The following is a 24,463-nucleotide window of genomic DNA, read 5'->3' as shown; positions in this document are numbered from 1 at the left end:
ATTATTTGGATATATGGTTAATGACCCAATAACTGTCAGTCTCCCTAATACTGCCACTATATTTATTTTACTTGATAAAAACGTAACGTATAAAGAATTGTGGACAAAAAATTTAATTACTAAATTGGAATTCTAATTTACATAAAACCAAAGAAGTACATGTATTACACTCGTATATACCTGGTATTTTTACAATTAATGTTGAAAAATGAAAGTGCAAATTGAGCGCAAAAACGCGACTACGTAAGTAGAAACTGATGGCGAAATCATATGAAAGAAAGAGCCGTAAATTTCATGTTTAACTGTATCTATTGTGTAAAATGAATTAAAATAAGCACAGTATATTAAAAATTACTAGCACCTTTCCTATAAAGAAACTAAATTTTGTGAAAATATATTATCATCCCTATCGACATATCAGAAGTACGTAAATTTAGTCATAAATTATTGTTCAACTGCTATTACAATTAATACTGCCTTTATACTTTTCTGATCCATCGTATTAATTATACCGACTCCTACGTTCAGATTGGAAACCTTTCTGCCGACCCGCCATTATAATCGAGAGCGTCCTGTGTGATTGCGCATATTCCTACATCAAATAATGTTACGAAACAGTGCGCTTATTCGTCTGCAGTTCATTGATGTTTTTCTCTTCGTTTCGCGGTATAATGACATTTGCTTAACCGCGTGTCAAATCACATTACAAAAATCCCGACTTTTCATCGAAAAACTGCATTATCGGCGAATCGTTTCACCGCAGAAATGGCCGGGCCGCTCCCCGACACACGTAATTTCCTCTCTTTCATCCGCTCTAGCGGGTCGCGGTGCATTACCAGAAAATTCACTTATTTTATGTCACTCATTTTTGGATTTATATCCATTGTATTTTCCCACCGCGGAACGCGTGAACGTTTTCGACGTCAACGGTCCGTTCCACCGGCAGGATATTTTAGAGTGTTACAGAAATCTCAGTTAATTATGCAGAAAATTGTGTGAATTAATTAACTGATTGTAATGATATAGTAGTTTGGAATTTATATCATTGAAACGCTCTGATAAGTGAATTCGTCTGAAATAATCACATTGTGATTGCGTAAATGTTAAATGCGAACGTTACAAACGATTCATTTATTCGTGAAAGAGTTAAATGTAAATTAAAGTATCGTAATTGTTTTGAAATATGAGTATTGGTTTAATATTAACATTCCAGAGCCAGACGAATGTTTTTAGGATTAGCACCAACTAACTAATTTAACTGGTATTCTGTATCTAGTTCTAACGTAACAATTTTTTATTATATTTTCTATTTGATCTACATTCAATCTATTACTGTGATATTCGGATCAATTTTATTTACACGAATACTTTGCTTACATTTCTTTTTACAAGTTATGTTAATCATTGGTGCAATCCATTAGTTCATTCTTTTTTACGTCCTACATAATAAATTTCTAAATCATTGTCTCATAAATTTGACAACTGTTTTACTGTATTGTGAAATTAAATGTACAAAGAATGGACTACTGAATTTTACAATTTACTTTGAAAGATAAGAGCATCCATTATTAACTTATCACCGGCGCTGATTAGTAAAAAACATAAGGCTAAATTAACATAAATCCCAATAACGTCACAATGAGCTAATTAACACATGCGCCCAATGAACGTAATCTATAGTACAACCAAAGAGATGATTCTGCGTGAAAAATTTAGTATTCGATTAAATAATTCAAACCACCATGAAACACGTGCGTTTATTGACGGGACTGATTACATAATATGTCTGTCGATTACTTACTATTTCTACTTGGAACAAACTCTAGTAACAGTACGTAGTATCTAGTTTCTATCTATCTCATTGTTTACTTGCATTGCAGTATGTATTGTACAATATGTATTATATTGCATGGCAATATGATTATTACAGAAAACAAATAATACTACTATAAGTATTTATAAACCGCAACACAAGTAGATGTACCTAATCAGCAATAATCAGCCATGCGAACTAAAAGCAAATGGTTCAAATCGATGTTTGCACCAACAAAAACCATATGGAAACCATTCATTTCACACCTTATTTTATTTCTACACGAAGAATCCTTCCCCCTTCGGCTTCACTATACAGGGTGCCCGCAGGAACCTATTACATAGAAATTCTTGAGAAAAAAGGCACATCTCCAAGGGAATGTCGTCAAGGGAATATTTGAAATTACCAATTCAACACAAGCAGCATCTTCCACTAATACCACCAAAAAAATTAGATTTCTATGCTTGTGACTTTACGGAGTCTCATGTGCATCGCTAAAAAGGGAAGACTTTTTGTCCACGAATAACGGAAAATGATTTTACCAAGCAGGTGATTAATTTGAGTCTGACATCGATATGGATAATAATAGATGAAAGTCCATTAAAATAGATAACATTAGATAAGGATGAAGATGCAATTTCAAATGGAAATATAATTATAACAGATAAGGACTGAAATGCCAATAATTTGGAACTCTGACTTCTTGTCCCATTTATAAACACAAAAATGAATTCTTACATTAACCCTTTCGCTGTTTTGTTTGTATATTATACGAGCTATGCGAGGCGCATGGCTCTGTTTATTGTGACCCATGTTTAGACCATCTGTAGTACCTCGTACTGTTTATTTTACTATTCCTTAGTTTATATCGCACGAAAAATACGACAATGAACAACTCTTTCCTGTTGAGACCTACATTGGCAATCACTATAGTTTTGTCTTCGACCTCGAACGATTATGTCTGGGATATATTTTGCTTTTAACGAAGTAAAGCAAAAATTTCTATAAGTGTACATCAAATTTTATGTGTTGATCGAAAAAGATACAAAAAGAAACTCGATATTATTATTAAGACCGCAAAATTGGACTCCATATAATTACTAAATATTTAGTAATTACACAGAGTCCCATATTAGTAATTCCTAAAATATTTCGCCAGGTAACGTATAAATATATGTAAAATATACTTTACCCTCATTCTTATGACAAATGTGACTAAATTAAGTAAACAAAAATAACCATTCTTTTCTCATATTTCGTAATATTATTGAACAGCGAAAGGTTTAACAAACACCTTACCGCTCATAAGTATATATTAGAATATCTGGTCTACACAAAGAAAATCTGAGGTGTCATAAAACTTATATACGTACTTCGGGCCACCTTTATTACTTCATGGTAACTTTAGCGTTGTCCATCGAGCTTTAATATCCCCTAAACGATGTTCCTTTCAGACTTTCACCAATTTCATAATACTTTATAATATTTACTACATATTCCATAAATATCCTAATACTTATGAGCGGGAATCTATACATATACATCCATATGATATTCAAATATCACAACAGGCAAAAAAAGAACATCCATTCTTTCTCCCCTGTACTGTTCAGCAAGAGTGGTGCAGCTCCATTTTTGACAGCTTTTCAGTTATGACCAGTAATATTCGTAAAAAAACAATCAACAATGTTTGGTGTACATTTGATGCAAATTCGACAATAAATGAACGATTTATTGTAAATATCTTACCTGCATTACTGTTTTGCAAGTCGGATGCAGCACCGAATTTAAGAAATGCTCCAAAAATAAAAACAAAAACCTTATAAACTCAATAACCATTGTTTATTGTATGAAAATATATGTTTTTGAATTAGTGTTCGTTTTTGAGCTTCAAGTCGAAGCAATAACATAAACGGTTTTTTCTCATTTACTTGAAGTTGGTAAAAATGGAGCTGCACCCCTTTAGCAGCAAGGTCCTCAATTGCAATTCGATACCAAACAAACTTCCCCGAAATACTCCCTGCCTGGTTCGTCTATTCGAGGATTAAGAAACGAAATCTCAATCTTTCGTCCTCATTATTTATTTAAGAACCAAATCGTGTATGTCGTGCGCGCGCACACGCGTGCCAGTCGCATCGTTCCGCTGCGTCGCGGGAGCTTCTATCAATACGTAATGTGTTTGCACTCGCGTCTACGTGTGCCCCGTATTTATGCACATATCGGCGGGGGGGGGGGGGGGGGGGGGAGCTGGAATATGTGAATCCCCCACAGATACAAACGCGCCGCGGTTCACACGGTCTCGGGAGCACGTGTGCACAAACACGAGACACGAACGGCGAATCGCTCAGCCATAAACCATGGCGGTTTACGTTATCGTCTGGCCGGATCTACCCGTCGGCAAACTCCTGCAATTTGGCTAACGCTCCTTCCAGGGCTGTATGTGTGCCCGTGGAAATTGATAGGGCCGAAACGACGCGGCTCGCAGCCCGTTCCACCACGCACCAAAACCACCCCACCCTGTCACAGGTTTTTGTCAATATTTTCGGTGCGCGACTGGGATGATAGATGATCGAGCGCCATCGGAAGACGCCTACCGTCGATTTCAACGTAAACTGTGTGTGGCCCTGAACGGAACGTCGGAGTGAAGGATCTGTAGGTGGAACCTGACGGTTGCTTCCTTCTAGTGGCCCTATCGGTAGGCATTCATCGTAATATACGAGGGTGTTTGGAATAGTCGATGGTGAAGTGATGTGTGTTTCAATGGGAACTACACGGTCTGTCGTGGATGTTTCCGGAATGGAATTAATACAGCTGTTTTCCGTAAAATGATGGTGCTGTTACGAGCTAGGGCTAAGCGGCTGCGAAAGCCGAGGAAATGGCGAATTTGGTTTTTTAGAGTTCGTTACGTGGACGAACCTGTGCCTATTTCATCACAGAGAACCACTAGGATGGTTAGTATGAGCCTCGTAACTTTTGAGAATTCGGTACACTTCGAGCGATAAAAGTGTGCCTTTGTGAGTTCGCTTCTAGCTGGGAATTTAGATGTTATTGTAAAGTTGAAATGAACAACACTGAATTATAAATATATGAACGTATAAAAGTATAATCAATAAAGTAAAGGTTTTACAAATGGTACTGTAAAATGTAGTCGAGGAAGGTAATTCCAACATTCTCGGTTTTCACGCACTGAGAAATGCGGGGATTTGTTATGCAGAGTTTAGCTTACTTTTATAAATGCTTGACAAGGACTTTAATATCCGATCTCACTAGCTAGACTTCTAATATGAGTATGATCCGCGGATGAGTTGTACGCGTCCCTTTTTATATCCCGAAAATCGATTCTAAAAGTAGTGGGAGACACGCCTGTTCTCAACGGAAACTGCTTTCCAAGAAAATCTGGCCACGCCATAACACCCCGTGGGCAATTACATAATCTCCCGATAGGGTTAAGAGGTTACGAGAGTGTTTTGGCACGTTACAGTGCTCTTTATCAATAAATATTGAAAACAGTTTGACTCTTTCCTTACAGCGGAGATGTCGGAGTCGGGTCGGCTAGTGTGCTGCTGTACGGGACAGTTGAGTCACAAGTCGACACTTTGCTGCATACAGTACAACATCCATTTAACTAGTTGTGATCATAAAATTTAATTGAATTCATTACCAATGCGATATTTTCACTGGCAAGTACAGTCACCTGTAGCCTGTAGGATATAAGAAGCACTTAGCGGTGAGTAACTATACAGAGTGTAACAAAAATGTTGGAGGTCCCGGAAATGGGAAACTCGTGAGCTGATTTTAAACAAGTTTTTCCTTAACAAAAATGTTATCTGAGGCTTTGTTAACGAGATATTGACGAAAAACCCCGACCAATCAGAGCGCGAGTCTGCCAGCTGAGTTCCCGCTGTAACATTGACTAATAATCGCAGCGCGTAGCCAACGTTACCGCGGGAACTCGGCCGGCAGACTCGCGCTCTCATTGGTCACTGTTTTTAATATCTCGTTAACAAAGCAACAAATATCATTTTTGCTAAGGAAAGACTTGTTTCAAATCACCTCACGGGTCTTCCATTTCCGGGTCCTCCAACATTTTTGTCACACATGTATACAGTAATGTTTCGATGAATGCGACGTACTCGATTCCACTTCGGAGCATTGATGGCAAGGCGAAATGGTTTTCAGCCCCTCCTAAATTTGTTTGTTCCCCGAAGCCGAGCCTCTGCTTAGATTCTGTTTACCTTGTTCTGATTGGTTCCACAAGGGAACTCCCACAGTGGTGCGAATAATGCCGTTGCTCGTATCACATTCATCGAGGAATCACTGTACATTATTAATACAGAGCGAGCATTCGACGTTGGGTGACTATAGTCATCCTTAGTAACGACAGATTTAATGAGTATACTTTTCGCAAGAACTATAGAAACTCTGGATACAGCTCCGATCCTTCTTCCAAATGGTGGAAAGGACGACAGTTACAACATTTGGCTTTACGAGTCATGTATGTAAACAACATTTTGGTATCGAAAAATATTTTACAGTTTGTTTGTTTATCCTGTTCGTCTACAAGCCACATCAAATGAAGCTTTGTGAATGTCAAAATGATTTTGGACTGCCGTCTCTTTGTTTTCGTTTCCGATTTGGGTTGGAGGATTTATCCTAGTGATGGGCACCATCGACTAAAAACTATCGACTAAGTCGATAGTAACCAACGACTACTTTCAGTCGACTAAATTTACTCGCTTGAAGCAACTACTTCAGTCGACTAATATTAGTCGCTTGAAGCGACTACTTTCAGTCGACTAAATTTAGTCGTTTGAACTATCGAGCTATTGATCGCTATTGACTGGATCTTGTTTATTTTCTTCGCAATGCAAACCAATTGTAATTTTTCCATATATTTTTTTATGCATTACCAAGAACTGTGTAAATTATTGCTTATAACCTAATTGATTTTCATAAAAAATTTAGAGCAGTTAATTTTTTAAATGCCAATATTAAATAGCTTACAAAAAATCAATTAGTAATTGTTTAAAAAAACTCGTTTACCACTTACATTTTTCAAATTCTATCTATGAACTAATACATTTCCAAAAGGTAAATACACCAATGGTGCTGAAAAGTTGATGACATAATCTATACATAACCTATAAAACAAAATTTCAGTCGACTAAAAACTATCGACTAAATAGTCATTAGTCGATAGTTTAATTTAGTCGATGGTGCCCATCACTAATTTATCCCGTTACCCAAATCGAAAACGAAGACAAAGGGACGACAATCTAAAATCATTTTGACATTCATGGGGCTTTGACGATTACGTTCTCCGCTATCTTGAAGAAGAATTACCAGAGACATTTCTACTCTTTGTGTAATTATACTTTCTACTCTTTGTGTACTTTCAATAATTGCTGATAAAAAGCATGAATACCATACGAAAATTCCTGTTTTATCTTCAATTCGGAAACTTTTGAGACAAACCGTGTAGTAAATAGTTAGGGGTGAAATCAAACGGGTTCCTGATTGTTTCTGTAAGTGCTCGATGGGATCCAAGATTTTTTGTTGTAATTACTGGATAACGTAGTAACATTTGTTTTGGTTTTTGAAAAACCTTTAGTAGTTAATGTTTATTAGTTCTATTATTAGGATTTGTTCAAAAATTTCTGTATGGATCACTATTCATGCGGTCTCCAAGATGTTTGGATGACCGATTTGAGAATTATAGTTGAGTTTCAGATTGGCTGACGCTCGTATTATTACTAGGGAAGTCATTCTGTACTTACATTAATTATCATTGACAATTATCATTGATATAGTCTGAATTAATTATGGCACAAAGTGTTAATAATTTGTATTTAATATAAATCTTTGTACTAAATATCTAAGTGTTGAAAATTGAATAAATGAATTTTGCAGCTGTTCAGAGTTTAATGTAATATAATATAACAATGAAATGATTTATGTGTTAATGTAAATAAGTTTTCCTACACTCTAATCGGAATGAATTAGTCGTGGCTTATGTACCGTTGTTCCTGCAGTAAATTGATCAAACTGAATCTGCTTCAATTTCAGTTCAAAGGATAGTTAAACAACGATCCAGAAGCATTGGAGAATTAATACACTGGTCTAGATTAATAATGGAGAGAATTATTTAAGGATTCATTATTTAACATACCGTATGAAATACAGATGGTTAAGACAGAATTTAATACTTTCGAAAAGTTATTATACATTTAGTAATTAAATTTTATATTTATTGGATTATCTATTGGTTATTCGAAACATTTGTATTAGCGACAAGCATATATTAACCTCTATCGATATATGACTTAAATTACAGTCTCTGATAATCAATAATGATGATTACTTTGAAGACTACATTTGGTAATAAAAAAATGTACATTAAAAAGAATTGAGTATAATGTTAATAATTCTAATACACCTACCCATCAGGTTGAATTTTCAATGAATGTTATATTTTTTATTAGTCATGTGATTTCAATTAAAAAACATATTATTCGACTAAAGACAGTCTAATATTCAGTAATATAAATATAAGTATAGAGACAAATCTACAAAATTATTCATGTTTACTCAAAAAGACCCTTTGAATTTCATTACAACTCACTTTTTGTCTCAATAAATTTTTAATACTGAACTTTACGACCGTATAATTGTTGCAAAACAAAAATTTGTGTGTTAATTTAATCCTCGTACAATTAATAACGACTTATTTTTATACATCCCAATACATTAAAATACTACAAGTGAAATAGAAAATTTAAAATCAAATAAGTTCTTCAGGGATTCCTGAGAATCTTATTAGGTCTACCAATAAAGTAATCCTCTAATTCTTGATATCAGTTCATAATAGTGAAGAATCTACGTCTACTGTTGAACTTATGTTCGTAGTTCTTTTCCTCCACGCTACACTATTGTTGCTCAACTCAAGATCGAGAAGATACTTCGAATTCAAAACAGGTCGTCTCATAATTTAAAAAATAATGGATGGATGGATCAATTAATGGAAAAAATGGATTACTCATTAGTACACCTAATTGGATTGCACAGAAAGTTTTTACGCTTCCAGAGGATGCCATTGTAACATTCAATTCCATAATTCATTACAATTTATTCTTTTATTTTCGTCATATCATCTAGTACTCTATCGCATACTTCCACTACAGTTGAATTTTGAGCTTCCTGATTCTTTTCTTGTTAGAAAAATCATCCAAAAACTTTAGATAATAAAATTCATATTCATCAAATATTACTTTATAAGTTTCGTTAATTATTATTGACTGACATTCCTGGCACAGAAACAACAAGAAATATTTGTGAAACGTGTGAAATAGGCGCCAATAAGGTTCGAATTTATTTATTATGATTTTAGAGATTTTGATCACGTGATTTTAGTATAGATGCCTTATTACTTTTTAGACAGCCAGAAGCAATTGAATAAGATAATTGAAGGTGACAATTCGTAGACGGAGTTTTTAATTGTTCGATCTCGATTTTTCAAAAAACTTTAGTTAAACAATCTTCGTGCGTTTCATTGGTCCAAAGAATCCAAATTCACCATAATATAAAGAAAATTCAACCGAGAAAACAACCAATATTCTTTTAAGTCCAAACTCCGAAACTTTGAAAGCTTCTTTTAGGAACAATTAAAAATTGTAGGAAAAATTTTTTTAAGAACAATTAAAAATTGATGGTGATAGTAAGATAAGATTTTGTTAAATATTGTAATAAATAGCTATTTAGTAGACGATATTACAATGCGTTTGCTTATTTCACTATTTCCCTGCTGGTATAATATTAAACTTCATAAACATTAAACTCAGTTGTCTCAGTTTAGAAACTAGTGGAGTTTCAGAACTAGAGCGTGGAATTGCTCTAACTCATCGCTTCACTACTAGAATACTTACGATTCAGTTTAATGTGTTCCAAGCAATTTACTATTAAAATATTCCAACATGTCTAACAACTTGAAACCGTAAAAACTTTTCGTTCAACCTAATATATCGCGACGTGTACACTACGACTTATAGTGCACCAGAAGCTAGTTCCAAATTAAACATAATAAAAATTCCGTCATGAATCAGAATTAATCAGTTCTTCGAATTGCAATCAGATGTTCGGTTCGGGCCTTAAAATTGAATTTCAGATTAACCGACACACAGCCGTTTCACAAGTCGAAGAGTTCGTGGCAAAGTTCACAACAGAAATCGATCGAATATGTCCGAGTGCAGTAAAGGCTGTCACGTAGTTCTCCATCAGCAGCGCTCTTCCGGAATAAGTGATTTGCTCGTGTCGTTCCCAGTGACAGAGGTCGAACCGAACTACACGGCGCGAGTTGTTCCACAAGGTGGCCGCGTTAGTTGGACGTGAACGAAAACCAGTCTGTCGGCTGTTTGTCGGTCCCGTTCGACGGTCCAGACGGGAGTAAACACAGAGAAACCGATCGCGCGACAACCACCGTGTCCTGTCTGGGAGCAAATTAAAAATCAATTTCAGGACCGGGGGGCATTTCGAAAGTGTTCGTCCGGTCATTTTTCCGGGGGATGGGGACCGATTTAGAGGGAGAACCATTTCCTGAAAGTTTCCGCGCCAGCTGGCTCACGCGTGGCCAAAGCTGTATCGCCTCGGAAAATATTTTCCGTCCGCGTGAATGCATATTTTTCACTAAGCCTATGGCTTAATTAAAGTTTTGTTCGCTCTAAAGTTTTAAACACCCTACCGATGAAAAGTTTGGAACCACTGTGTGAACCAAGAGAAATAGAATCTTTTTACGAAAAAAATGAATGTCTCTAACTCGTTAACGCGTGTTTTTCTTTAATAAAATCGTACAAAAATCACTTTTTTTCAATCGTAGAAATCGTTATTTGAACGTATTTTTGTACAATACTTACACATGTGGGGATGGAAACTTAAATATTTAAACACAAACATTAATTTTATTTCTTCATATATATGTATTCACATATTCGTTATATACGTAAAATGTAGACACAATAACTACAATGTTTCTAGGTACAACAAAAAATGAGAAATTTTACCTTATTCTGTATCAGTGCCACAATTAATGAAACTGATTATTGAAATAACAGTTGTAAATGAAGGAAACTTATGAAAAGCGTTCTCCTGACGTATGTATATGAATGATCACGATATTTTGGACTTACGAGAAGTTACAAAAATAATTAAAAATTAGGTTAAATTATGCAAATACTATAATAATAATTCTTCTTTTATACAATCGTGACTTCTTGAGATTATTTTCATTGCCCGTGTTTATTGGGGGATGTACATTATGGTCACATAAAATTCTACCCTGTTCGAGTTAACTGGAGCGAACGCTTTAAGGGGCTAAAGCAACTGAGGTTTTTTATTTGTGAAAAGAATTAATAATCAATATATCTCACATTTTCAACCAATTGTTTCACATAGATAAGTATTCTTTTTTAAGGTGCCCTTTCGTAAAGAAAACCGCCTTAGCTTTAATGACGGTCTGGCATATACACAGCATTACAATGTAATATTATAGCACTGGACTCTCATTGGATAAATATGATAGGAGAATCACGTGTTCCTGCATAACGCGAAAATAGAATGTCTTTTCAGATAATAGGAAAGATCAAGCCAACCGTTACCTTAAAGTGGAATCATGACTTGTTATATACGTAAAAGTACTTTGAATAGAAGAAAATGCTGAAATCTTGTAAAGTCAAATATATTTTTGGTAACATCCGATATATTAACCATAAACTAATACAAAATTTATCATTAGACTGCGGACTATATGCATTTCTAGCAGGTACGAGTATGTGAAATATGATAAGTGGTAAAGTTAATATCAGATCTAATACACTTTCTGTCTTATTCTTGGCATAATAAAATCCTTAAGAAATGCAAAAAAAATTCAATCTTAATATTTACCTTTACAAAGCACTTTGAACAATGTTATTTTATATGAAATTCCGCAGTCTATTTATCATCATATTCGATTTCGCCAGAAATGAGTAAGCGATTTTAAACTTGTGGCCGGTAGTCTATGTGAACCGTGCAACTCTAATATTTTTCACCCTTTCTGCCCTGAATTATTTATTTATGCCACGTAATTAATTAATTAATTAATTATACCACATGGAATTTTCAGGCTGGTAGTATCAATTATAAACGGTAAGTAAGTTAATAATTCGAAATGGAATCACACGAATAGAAAGGATTAATACTCTTCTGTGTGGACTTTATCCTCGAAGTATATCTCAGTTGATTTAGTACACGTGCCTAGCAAAGAATGAAGTGTATTGATCTCATTGAAATATAGTATCATGAATGTGGTGTAGTTTATCGAACTACATAAATTCTTCTCTTTCGACAGGATTCTGTGGAAAGGTAAAATAGTAAAGGCTTTATTAAGAAATATAATATTATAAGATAACGTTCTTTGATTTATTTAGAAAAAGATTACGTTAGGCACGTCGCTGACCGAAGGGTAAAATAGGTTTTTTTTGCAAATTAAGGATACATTTTAATATGATGTTTTTAGTACGAGACTCTAATAAAAAAATTTCATACGATAATATTAAAAATGATTCGTTTAGTAAAATATTACGTATGGCTTTCTACTTTATCTGTATTTATAGTACACCTACCAGACATACTAAACAGTTTTAATTAATTCACCAACACTGTTTATTTATTTATTCCTGCTATTGAAATCAAATATTTGCATCGACAAGCTGACACGTATTTTTAATATTTTCGCCTTTTCAGATAATGTAAAACTGTATGATATATCAACATCAATAGTAAAATACAATTCGTTTAATATGATTATTTATTTAATAAAATGTCGATTGATTATAAAAAATATTAATAAGGTACAAATTTTTATTAAAGATTCAAAACACAGGGATGCATTACTTTTTACTTTCTTATCTTTTACACAACAGGCATGCATATACAAAACATATTCAGCGAAAAAATGTTATCATAATTAATAGAATTTCTGTTTTATTTACAACCTAACAAAAACATTCATACAACCGAGGAAAAATGTTCAATTATTATTTCTCCATATCTCAAGTAAATCTTGAAAAACATAAATTTCTATAAACAGTTCCGTTCACCAGCAATCCCAAACTTCCAGACCTTGAATGGTACAACGCACAATTCCAGATATACATTTAACAATACACACGATGTACGAGCTGCAAAAATACCGAAATCAATAGAAAATTTCGTCCCAACTTTATTTACTCAACACCACCACCATCCTTTCATCCGTACACCGGCTGAAAATTCGCCTTTTCTATTCCCTGAGACCGCCGTTCGTCAAAATGCAGAGTGGCATCGTGGTTGCACCCAGTCGCGATACCCCAGAAACCTTCTCCATAATCAGTATATCGGTACAAACGTTCGAAACTTCGCCAGAAACCGACTGAAATCCGTTGAATGAGAGGAGGTCTGTAGAGATCTGTGTACTTGTATTTTCATTCCTCCAGAGGGTTGCTCCGGGGCAAAGCGTGTGTACCACGATGCTTTGACCCCTTTTCCACCCATTTTCTCCCCCTCCAGTCGACTCCCTCCCTCTCTCTCACTCTTGCCCCCTCAGCTTCGTTACCACTCCTGTCACCGCCGTGTCCCATCCCATCCCATCTCCTCTGCAATGTCGAGGCCCTCCCTTTTTTTTCGGTGCTTTCAAGCAATGCTCCGCCGGCGGAACGAAGTTTTCCGGGGAGAACTAAAGTCATTTCGCCGGCGCAATCTAAGTTAAGTGACTTTCAAGAGCCCCGCCGAGCTTCGCCTACGGTGGTGGATCGGTCCACGCGGCGTCGCGATCAACCCTTTCTCTCGTCTCCTGGTCCCGCGGTCTATGGCGACTGTTGGAATGGGGGAATTCGAGATCTAACGAGGATTACGTCGTCCGTTGGGCTCCACGGTCGCTTAGGCACCTGAGAAATCGACTGCGGAGCCACCATTCTTCGCGGTGACTCTGCTGGTACCGCCGACACTTCGGCCAACGATGCTTCCGATATCCCCCTTTCTGGGGACAAGCAGAGAACGAAGACTAACGGTTTGAAACTTGCATCGTACAACGTATCAGACATTTTTCAACCTGACAGCGTAGAATTTTATAGTCTGAATAGTGGGGGGATACGGTTGAGTGGGCAGTTTTTGTCGAACGTGAGTCTGATAAATTTCAGGTGGGTAGGGAAAAGGTGTCTATAACGATCCCTCGGGGTAAAATGATTCCTGGCGGCTCTGTGATTATTAGTGGTGCTATATCGTAATGTCGTTCTACAATAGTTCACCCTGCACGTCACTAGTCGTTGCTCGAAGTGCCATTTGAATATCAGTGCTCTGTGTGTTACCCACAAGAAAAATTTAAAATTACTGCAATTTATCTAAGATAAGGTATTTTTCAATGTTGTGTAACTTTCACCATAAACGGTTTAATGTGACAGCTGCTTCTTGCGCGGATTTAGCTACAATTCAATAATAAGTTAGTTAATGTTTCGTTATCGCATGTAATAAGTTGATGTTATATTCAACCACTGAATGTGAGTTGGGTATTTGGGGTCATATGATCCCTCTCTAGTAGGATAAAATGATCCCAGGAATTATTTTACCCATATGCTATATTATTGTTTTTTGTTTTAGTTACAACTAGAGTTGGGCAGAATTTTATTCGAATAGGTCTAAGGGTGTCGTTCTGAGCTTTAAACAGTTAATGAGATTAAATAATTGTTCGACAAATGTATTACTTTACTATAAAAATTCAAATTTCCACGTTTAAACAATTAGAAATGACGAAATGGTTTTTTTTATCTTTTATTCGTTATTCGAAACTTTTTATCTAGATAATGAGTTGCCCATCTCTGGTTACAACAATGCCCTGTCAGTATGAAAGGAAAACAACGCGTCAAAGCTGTTTTTATTTAAATAAAATGTAATAATTGAAATGCTTTTTTTGCAATAGGTATAAAATGATCCCCGGGGATCATTTATACACATACATTACAAAATGATCCTTAAATATACCTTCAAAGAAATGTGAATAGAAGATATAATTGATCACGTAGCTAAATTTTATTTAAGCCAATGATAAGATGGATAGACTAACTTACAAAAACTACTTTACTTTTATATAAATAATAAGCATTTGTATTTTTTTATATAAATTACGCCTTAAAGAGAACGTTTTAGGCACCTTTTCCCTAGATACCTACTCTGCTCTCTGCTATTATCGTATTCTTTGTAGTGTTCCTTTCATGGTGGTTGATTCTGAAGGGAATGGATCTTGTCCTAACGGTCGCTTGTAAAATTTTTTCATTGTTTAGGGAAAGTTGAAGTTATTGAATTTTAAGTTGTATGCGAATGTTTTTAACCCTCAGATAACGATGTCCGACAATGAGTTCCTTCGTTTAGTATGCTTCGATGTTTTAAGAAATGAAGTTGTTTGACGAATAAATTTTGTATTATTCTTTACACATTTCTGCAAACGAATGTAATACTTTTATATAGTCTGGAAATGTCTATGTAGTATGGGTCACTTGAGACCCGACCATAAACTTACACGATCGTTAGGCGAGGGCTAATTCGGGTTAGTCGTAAGATAACACGTGTTTTACTGCCAACAAAGCATGACACAAGACTGCGGATGTTTACGCAAATTCAAAGTTTTAGTCACGAACATGTAAATATGAATACTTTACAGAATTTTATTTCTCGCATTAACGGTATGAACATGTATGATAAACAACAGAAAATATGATGGACGAAACCTTATTACAATCTTTATTATACCATATTTTACACGTCGTAAGTGCATAAACATCAGCAGTCTAGATATTACATTTCGAATGTGATGTAGGTTGTAGCATAATATGTGGAACCTATTTTAAGGACGGATTGAACATTAAAGAATAATAAACTAAAATTTCCTACAAATATACAGGGTGTCCCACCTAAGAACGAACACCTGAATATCTCTTTTATTTTTAACGACGTGAGGAATGTTTCAAACACAGTTTGAATGGTTGCAGAAGAGGAATATCATACGTGGAACATTTTTGTCTATGACCATTTCTTTCGAATCTTCTTTAGGTAACCGGTGTTTTTTTGCCAGACAGCATGTACTTACTTTTTGTACTGCATCATGTAGCACGTGTTAAGGTGTGTTCAAGTATGTCTAACTTATGACCTTGGGGTGAACTTAATAAAAAAGCTTTGTAATACTATATAATTTTACAATTAAAATTCTTATTACTAGACTGCTAATTCTATGACCTTGTCTCAGATACGGTTATTTAAGATTCAGTATGGTAAAATGTTTAATAAAGTTCTATGTTATTCTGTTCAAAACATAATACGACCCTTAAGATTAATCTGTTCCGCAATAAATATTATTTTTCAACAAGCTTCACTTCAGCTATCCAAAAATCATCGAACATGGTATAAAGAAGCTTGAATAATCATGACAACCTTTCGAAAATATTCACATTCACAAATCAACTAATTTCTTCATTTTCATACTAGAATAAAACTTTTCGAAGATCTGAGAAAATGCATTACTGTAACACCTTAATCATCATTATAGTAATAGATGAACATCGAAACATTATTGACTGCTTTTACATTTACTACATACCAAATTGATAAAATAAACGAACTTCTGTTTGCATCTAGTTTTTTTAAATTCGACAAGACCCATATTCCCGCAAACATTCACAATCTACATAATACTATTCAATCAAAAAGTTATCATTTATCCGTTATGGCCCGTTTAGATGCTCAAGTAATTTGCACAAACTAACTTGTACATTATTACAAGTCAGTTTGAGCAAATTACTTGAACGTGTAAACTGGCCTCAAATAGGAATACAACGACTCACAAGGAGAGATCCCCAGGTGTCACGCTGACTTTTTAATGAGGTTTATTACAGCGAATTATTACAAGCTTATCACAAGCTCGAAATTCTGAAGCCAGTGATATTTGTTTCAGCCACATATGGCCATTAGTTTCTTAGATATTTAATGTCACCTTTGTAACCGATATACCAAATATTTCTACTTGTAAAAATACGTCAAAAATATAAAATATAAATCTTCTCGTATTATGCTTCGTTTTCAAGATAATCAATTTTCGAAATTCATCTAAGGCGTATGTACAATTCACGTGTGACGATAAGTAGAAACGGAATGTAACGAACAGACGCGGTACACAAGTCCTATTCAATTGTACGCATATTTGAAATACGATTGTCTTACAAACGGAGCATAATACGAATAAATTTTATTTTATTTATTCGATTTATTTTCGCATATAAAATCATATCCTCTCTTGCTATACCACCACCCCGGAAACATCCTGCAGGCTACAATTGTAGCATTAAATACCTCATAAACTTTATAATTTCCATATGCGGCTAAAACAAATATCATTGGCCTTAGAATTCCAAGCTGTATCATTGCCCTAAACCTCAAACCTCATTAAAAAGTCAACTTTACACCTGTGGACCTTTCCTTGAACATCGTACATCTATTCGAGGTCCGTTTACACTAGAGATGGCGTGCAAAATTATTAACGGTGATTTATCACAGTGATCGCCGTATAACGATCACAGTAGTGATTGAATTTCATTCACGACTGTGATTGCGATTTTTTTGTCTTGAGTGAATTTACTCACTGCGATCGCAGTCAAGCTTACCACGCGATCAAGTCCTTGATCTTTAAACAGAAAAACGTATTCAATATGATTTTACGATGAATTAAATTACTATTTGTGTTTTTAAAAATCAGTAGAAAAAAGAAATTCTAAAAGAATGATTTGCTAGGTCACATGTAGATTATAATTTATAATCATTCATTTATTCATTATTCTTAATTGTTTCTAATTATTCCTGCACTTTATACAATATAACTCGAATTTTTGTATTAATGTCGTTAATATAAAATGTACAATATAATATAATGAAAATCATATAAATGAAAAATCACCGTGATTGATTCACGCTATCTCTAGTTTACACGTTCAAGTAATAAACCTCATTCAAACGTCAGCGTTATTCCTGGAGACCTCTCCTTGTCAGTTCATTTGCACAAATTTGCATATACTAATCTGCGCAAATTATATGAACGTGTAGACAGGCCTTTACACAAAATCTATCATCGAGCTAAAAAAAAGCGTTACCACCTCTAAAAACCAGCGCGAGGAGACTGCAAAACGTTCCGAAAAGGGTCGACCAGCTTTCTTTTTAATCGGATTCATCGGTGATCAGTTCAGTTGCTACCCTTTCCCGGTACCCATCACGCCATGTACGCGTCGGATAGCGGCGTGTCGCTATTAGCGCGAAACCATGGGAAAACGCGTAGTATACCACCCAACCATAAGACCCTTGACACCGTGAAACGAGCGATGGAGCCATTCTGAGCGATATGCCGCCGGGATTGGCTCGATTTTCGAAGAGTCACGGCCGACCGCCCGGCTCGTAAATACAGTTATTCCACTTTTTCTCCTCTTTTCCCCAAGCCTCTCACCAAGCTAGCAGAAAACTGACGCGGCCAAGCTGTGCACATAGACCGTGGAGGGGGATGGGCTATGTACAAGAGCGGATATGTAGGTACGATGAAGGGAATGAATCGCAGAACCGTAAAGTGATATCGGTTCGAATAGAGACTAAGTACATACAGGTGCGTAAATGCGGCTATGTGCATAGCTGTTGACCAGCCAAAAATGGACGCCTGTACCCTGTGGCGTAAATTGGCGGAGGGAAACGCTTTGTACCGGAGTTACCGTCGGGAGGTAGGTGATTACGATGGGCGCTTAGATGGATTGGATATTTCCGCGGAGTCATCGTTAGGTAATAGGATATTTGAATGGTTGAACAGGTTTGAGTGAGAGGATCGAATAATGGGTTTCTTATAAATTGAAGGATTTTATATGTGGAGAAATGGACGCGAGAAGTTGAAATAAAATTCCTTCGTATGTGATTTTCGTTTTGGGAAACGAAGGTCACGAAAGTGTTAAAGTAAGAGTCGTTTTGTCGTAAACTGATAAGAATTGAGGAACTTTCAGCAAGATGGGTGCTGCTCCATTTTTTACACTCTTTTAATTATGACGTGTAATATCCGTAAAAAAATCTACATCGTTTGGTGCATGTTTGATGCAAATCCGACGACAAATGAGCGAATTATTGCAAATTTTGCACCTGAATGCAGATCCGGATCTGCATCCATCTTACAATAAACAGAAAACAATCGCATCGTACTAAAATTACTGTAGATTACTTCGAATGTATTAAACAGGCATCAAAATATAATTTTAATGTTATGGTTGTTAATCAAAATGTGACACTTAACTTTAGTGAACATTATAACAGTCATTTCAGAGAAGTGATTTGGAATACAGAGATAAAGAGATGCAAGATTTCATTGTGACAGCAGATTAACTGATATTCCTGTTTTTGAATAATTTTCTGTAATGAGAGACGTTGAGTACATTCTATTAAGTGAGCCCCAGGAATACTGCTTCTTTGCCACTGAAAAAGGCAAAATACGACGACGTAATGCAGTTAGCCATTAACTATGTCCCACCTAATAAACAGCCTATTTATAAGGCTCTCAAATATGTGTTGACTGGGGATGATAATATTTCCACAGACAATGATGACGAACAGGCTCAAGAATGATGTTATTTTTTTATGTCTGCAAAAATTGTTAACATACTTTTTTCATATTTGATTAATAAAGCAAGAATAAATCAAGAAATTGTGTTCTGTCTCGTGCATAGTTAACAAAAAGGGATAGTTTTTCGTATACTTTGGTGCAAGCCGGGTGCAGCTGCAGTTTTGAAAAATTTACTAAAAATAGGAACACGAGCTTGACTATCCCTTCGTTGATGAACTCTGCCGCTTGTTCTTTGAACTAGTCGGTGACTATGTGGAAAAATAGTTTAAAATATATTTTCATTGTAAAAGTAACGACTTTGAGTTAGAATAAGTTCTTCTCAGTTTATGACAAAACGATTCTTAATTTAAAAATGATCCTCATAGTATCCGAAACTTTGTGTTTAAGTACGACGTACACAATTTTTATTTCTGTCGAATTGATAACAGGATAAGTATTATTAGAACGCGATTAGGAAGGTATACTCATGCTATTACAATCGTTCAAATAAAGTTTTGAGACCAAAAATTCATATATAAAATGTTAATCAGAATTATGATAAAGATTTCATATGTAAGAACTTGTTATAATATTTCATTTTGCAAAATTATCAATCTAATCTTTTCTAAATGAAATAAAATTATTACTTTCTAAACACCTGCTGTATTCTTCGAACTGCATCACTAATACTGAACTGAAACGAGAACGCAAGTAGAGATGGCGAGCTATGGTCAGACATAGAAAGATAATATTCAAACTCCCGAGCACAGAATAAATATTTTTGATATTCCAAGAAACTGTTTTGAAAGAAAATAACCTGTTTCAGATTTTCAGTTTGATTTTATACGAATAATACATCTAAAATAATTTTGTTATATCTCATCATACTTGTAATTAAGTTGAATAAATTATGAGTACTATGCAAGGTGTCTGGTCGGGAAGTACATTCGGGCAGGAGGTGATTCTCTAAGAAAAAGTAAATAAAAAAGAATTTGTTTCGTTTTCAAGAAAATTTGGTTTCAACGTTTATCTAAAAGGAGTGTATTTGCACTGGCCATACGTAGAAACGGACTGCAATGAACAGACGCGTTAGCCAAGTCTTCATTCTATTGCCCGTGTATCCGACAAATTTTTAAGTTCAAATATCTCGAAAACGAAGCATACCATGAACAAATTTTATTCTCTTTTCGAGATATCTTTATTCTTATAGAATCACCTCCTTCTCGCTTGTACTATCCAACCTGAGACATCTCGTGTAAGTGTTCAATTCTAACGTGACTAACAATAATAAAAAATATTGTCAATGTAAAAATAAAATTCAGTGTAATAAGTATGAGCAGTGAAACGAATAGTGGCGTGCCATACGAGAATATAACTAATGCAGTAATTTTCATTCAGTTCTCTAGAATGCGAAGCGATTTCGAAAGAATCCTAGTTAACCCTTTCGTTCCCACTGTAGCCATATGGCAATGTATTTTAAATTGGAGAATAGAAGATTAGTATCATGCATTTTTTTATATTTGTGAGTAGATAATAAGGTCTGGTTTTATACAGGTGGCATGACACAAATTTTCATATGCTTTTAAAACTTTCTCGATAAAATAAAATAATGTTAGGTTTTCTTTCTTTCATTTGCTGGAATTCAAGTGTTGCATTTTTTTGTAAGATATTGTGATACTCTAATTTCTTTCAACGTATTTTAAGAGGATTTAGTGATCAAAGGTAAGAAAAATGGGTTTTAGTATGTATAAAAACTTTGTAATGTCAATTATTATACATAACTGTGATAGGAATAAAAAAAAGTACCAAATGGTAACGAATGAAAAATAGTACTACATACTTTCGAAATGTTAAAAATGTTTTTTGAATCACTTATATGTCATATAAAATAGACAAAAATGCAAAAAGAACATTTTTTCATAATTGTTAAGTAATTTGGGAATGTAACAGTTAATAAAGCTGACCTGAAATTCTTTCCTAATTAATATCTTGCTGTAATATATTATTCATGACACATTATTCTTATTATTATTATCGTAATTAATAGAGTGCTTAGAACTACGAGATAATAAATTAACAGTAGTGCAGTTTAATACAAACTATCGAAAGACTCGAGGCAATTTGTTGTGCTTTCATGTTCTCGGAACAAAGAGACCTTGGCTTCACCGCAGGTGGTGCACCCTGCGTCCTGCAATAAGAAGTGAAAACACATATGGTGCCTCATAGCTTCAAGATTATCGCCTGTGTTCTTGAACCTGTCTCAAATTCGTGATATTGTCCTCATCAGCGGTCAGTAATTCTTTTTTTAGTATCTTTAACCCTCCATAACCCCTGTTATTTTTACTGCTTCCATTATCCCCGTCCCTTTTATGTCCAGGCCTTTTTTTTATCTCACAGACTTCCAAAAAATCTAAAAAAATTCAGGGATACTTTTTAGAGACTCTACTACATGATCCAATAGTTCCTAAAGTTGAATGTTAAAAAGTTTTTTTATATATATAATACCACCTTTTTAGCGAATGAACGCCAGCTTTTATAAAAAACAGTTGCATGCCCATGAATCCAAAACACGTGAAGTCTTAACATGATTGTTTGTTAGATTATTCTAAGAGTAGCATCTACTTGCACATGTTTTACATATTGATGTTGATTTTTCCTTTGAGTTTATCTACGAATATCACCTGCATGATAGATGATAGATATTACTAAATGGACACCTTGTACCTTTTCTCTATATTTTTCCCCTTCCTATGGTAGTTAATCCCTCCGACCGTATTACACCTGTAATGAGTCCTGTTAACGACCGACACGAACGGAAGCTCTCATTGAGGGTTTCACTCAGTTCTTGTGTATTTTCAAGTTCGAGGAGAACAAGAAACGGATAACAGAGACGCTAATTTCCCTTAAGAACAACCTCCAGGGATAGTTGCTCAACGAGACTGAAACGTTCCTTTATTCTTTTATTTAATTAAAAGTCACAATTAGAGAAGTTTTAGTCTTTTAAAAAATAACTTACTCGTCTAATTACAGTTCCCGAATTTTTCTGGATATCTGAATTGTCTTATGCTGTTTTTTATAATGTTGAAACATTTCTTGAATATTTGAATATCTATTTGAATATCTCAGATATAACGTTTATCTGCGTTTTTAAAGAGATAATATATTTACTATAAGTATATTACAAATCTTTTGTACCATAACGATTATTTCTTTTTCTTATAATTCGTAGGAAAATCCATTTAAAAATCCTGCAATTGTCAAATTACTTTTCATGAACTGTGATAAATTCGTGACAGCAAAAGTGTAGGTAGAATGTTCAGTTTTCCTCAGTTTTATTCAGATTAAAAGTTTGTTAAGAAATTTTTAAAAATACTAATTTTACGTATTATCGGGAAAAGTTATTCACAAATGTTCTTAAAAGGAAAAATATTGAACATTTTTCTAAATGTCACTCTATCGTTCTTCGGAACTTCTCACAGCCTGTCATTAACCTTTAAATGACATACTAGAATGTTAATAGAACAGTAGAACACATTTCCTGATATGTTCACGTGTTTTAACGATCCCTATTCTTAAGTCCATTAGAACTTTTATTCGATTGCTTTATTTGAATTTACAAAACGTTCCCACTGTAGCCATATAAGACTTTAAAAATTTTTGTCATCCCAGGAGATAGATTTTCTAAAGTTGAAAATAAAAAATATCAAGCACAAGCATGCGACTATATTGGAATGTCATTATTCTAATCAGACGAGATCTTATTTTTTACATTTCAGTAGAAATAAGATAATAATTGCACAGCGCAGAAAGAATTCTGACAAGATTCCCAGGTACTTTATTCGACGTATGTCAAATATGTATACAAAAAGGGATTAGTATCACAAGTATTTGTGTGCGTATTGAGTAATTGCAAAAATTTTATACATTTATAATATTTATGTACCTTCGTTTCTTTTGCAATAAAAAAAAGTGAAGGAATACAAAGTAACCACGTTAGAATCATAATACGTAATGGAAGAACGTCAAAAATCCTGGAAATCGTATACCTATCGTATCTAGATTAGAGATATTTAAGCAAATACAGGGTATTATGAATTTCTTTACGAAAATTGCAATTCAAGAAAAATTTATTCTCATTATGAAAGGTTCTATGTAAAGTAAATACTTCATTAATTTTTATTATACATCCTGCAGTACTGAGTTTCATTTATTTATGCTATAGATACATAAAATCTGAAGTCTAATCATATCACAATGTTATAATCGTCTTTCCCAGTGACCCAATATTAACCTTCGGAAAGCTGATGGTCTCAGACGGACACGGCAGATGAACGGCAAGGTCACTTTGACCCTAATAAAATTTTTTTTGTACGTAGGTTTTAAGAAGAAATTGTGTAGAAAATCTTATGTATATTTTCAAAGTCATATATTACATTTACATGTAACTTTAAGAATACGGCAATCGTTTCAGATGGGTCAAAATGACCCTACATTCGCTGTACGAAGGTTAATACAGTCTAGAGCCGTTCTTTTTTTGTATTACAATAGGAATAAAATAGCCAACACATGGTGGACAAAGGTGAAAAAATTCTAGAGAGACTCACCCAAAAGCTTCATGACCTGGGACTGGCTGATGAATATATTCAGGTATCCATCGCTGCAGCCGACAAGCACCAGAAGTATGAAGAACTTGCATCGCAGCAGATTACAGTATCCAACATTCCACCGCATTGTCTCACAGAATAACATCACGCACCGGTGTAATCATGCGCGTAAATAGCGCGCCACTATCCGCCCCCTTTTTTCCTACCCTAAACACGTGGCGACGTTAGAGGCCTCGAGAAAAATCCGATTAACCATCCCCGCGCCAGCGAACATCACTCGTCGCCCCTTTACGCCCGAAATCATCGTTTGAACCTTGAATAAGTCATCGAATCCCGATCAAGACTGAACAGTTTCTTCAATTAACGATTTCGTAT

At 34.9% G+C, this 24,463-nt stretch overlaps 1 protein-coding gene across 1 annotated transcript in view; it reads right to left on the bottom strand.

The window, feature by feature from the left end:
- LOC107193458 (tyrosine-protein kinase Drl-like) overlaps positions 1-24,233 on the bottom strand; it is a 240,270-nt gene extending 216,037 nt beyond the window's left edge. Inside the window, exon 1 of the mRNA XM_015582905.1 lies at positions 24,089-24,233. Within this exon, the coding sequence (XP_015438391.1) occupies positions 24,089-24,233 (145 nt within the window). The remainder of the gene's footprint in view (positions 1-24,088) is intronic.
- Positions 24,234-24,463: the final 230 nt, after the last annotated feature.

The sequence above is a fragment of the Dufourea novaeangliae genome, unplaced genomic scaffold, assembly GCF_001272555.1.
Source record: "Dufourea novaeangliae isolate 0120121106 unplaced genomic scaffold, ASM127255v1 scaffold6, whole genome shotgun sequence".
NCBI lineage: Eukaryota > Metazoa > Arthropoda > Insecta > Hymenoptera > Halictidae > Dufourea > Dufourea novaeangliae.
The sequence above is the reverse complement of the archived record's forward strand: the minus strand, read 5'-3'. Positions and strand labels throughout refer to the sequence as shown.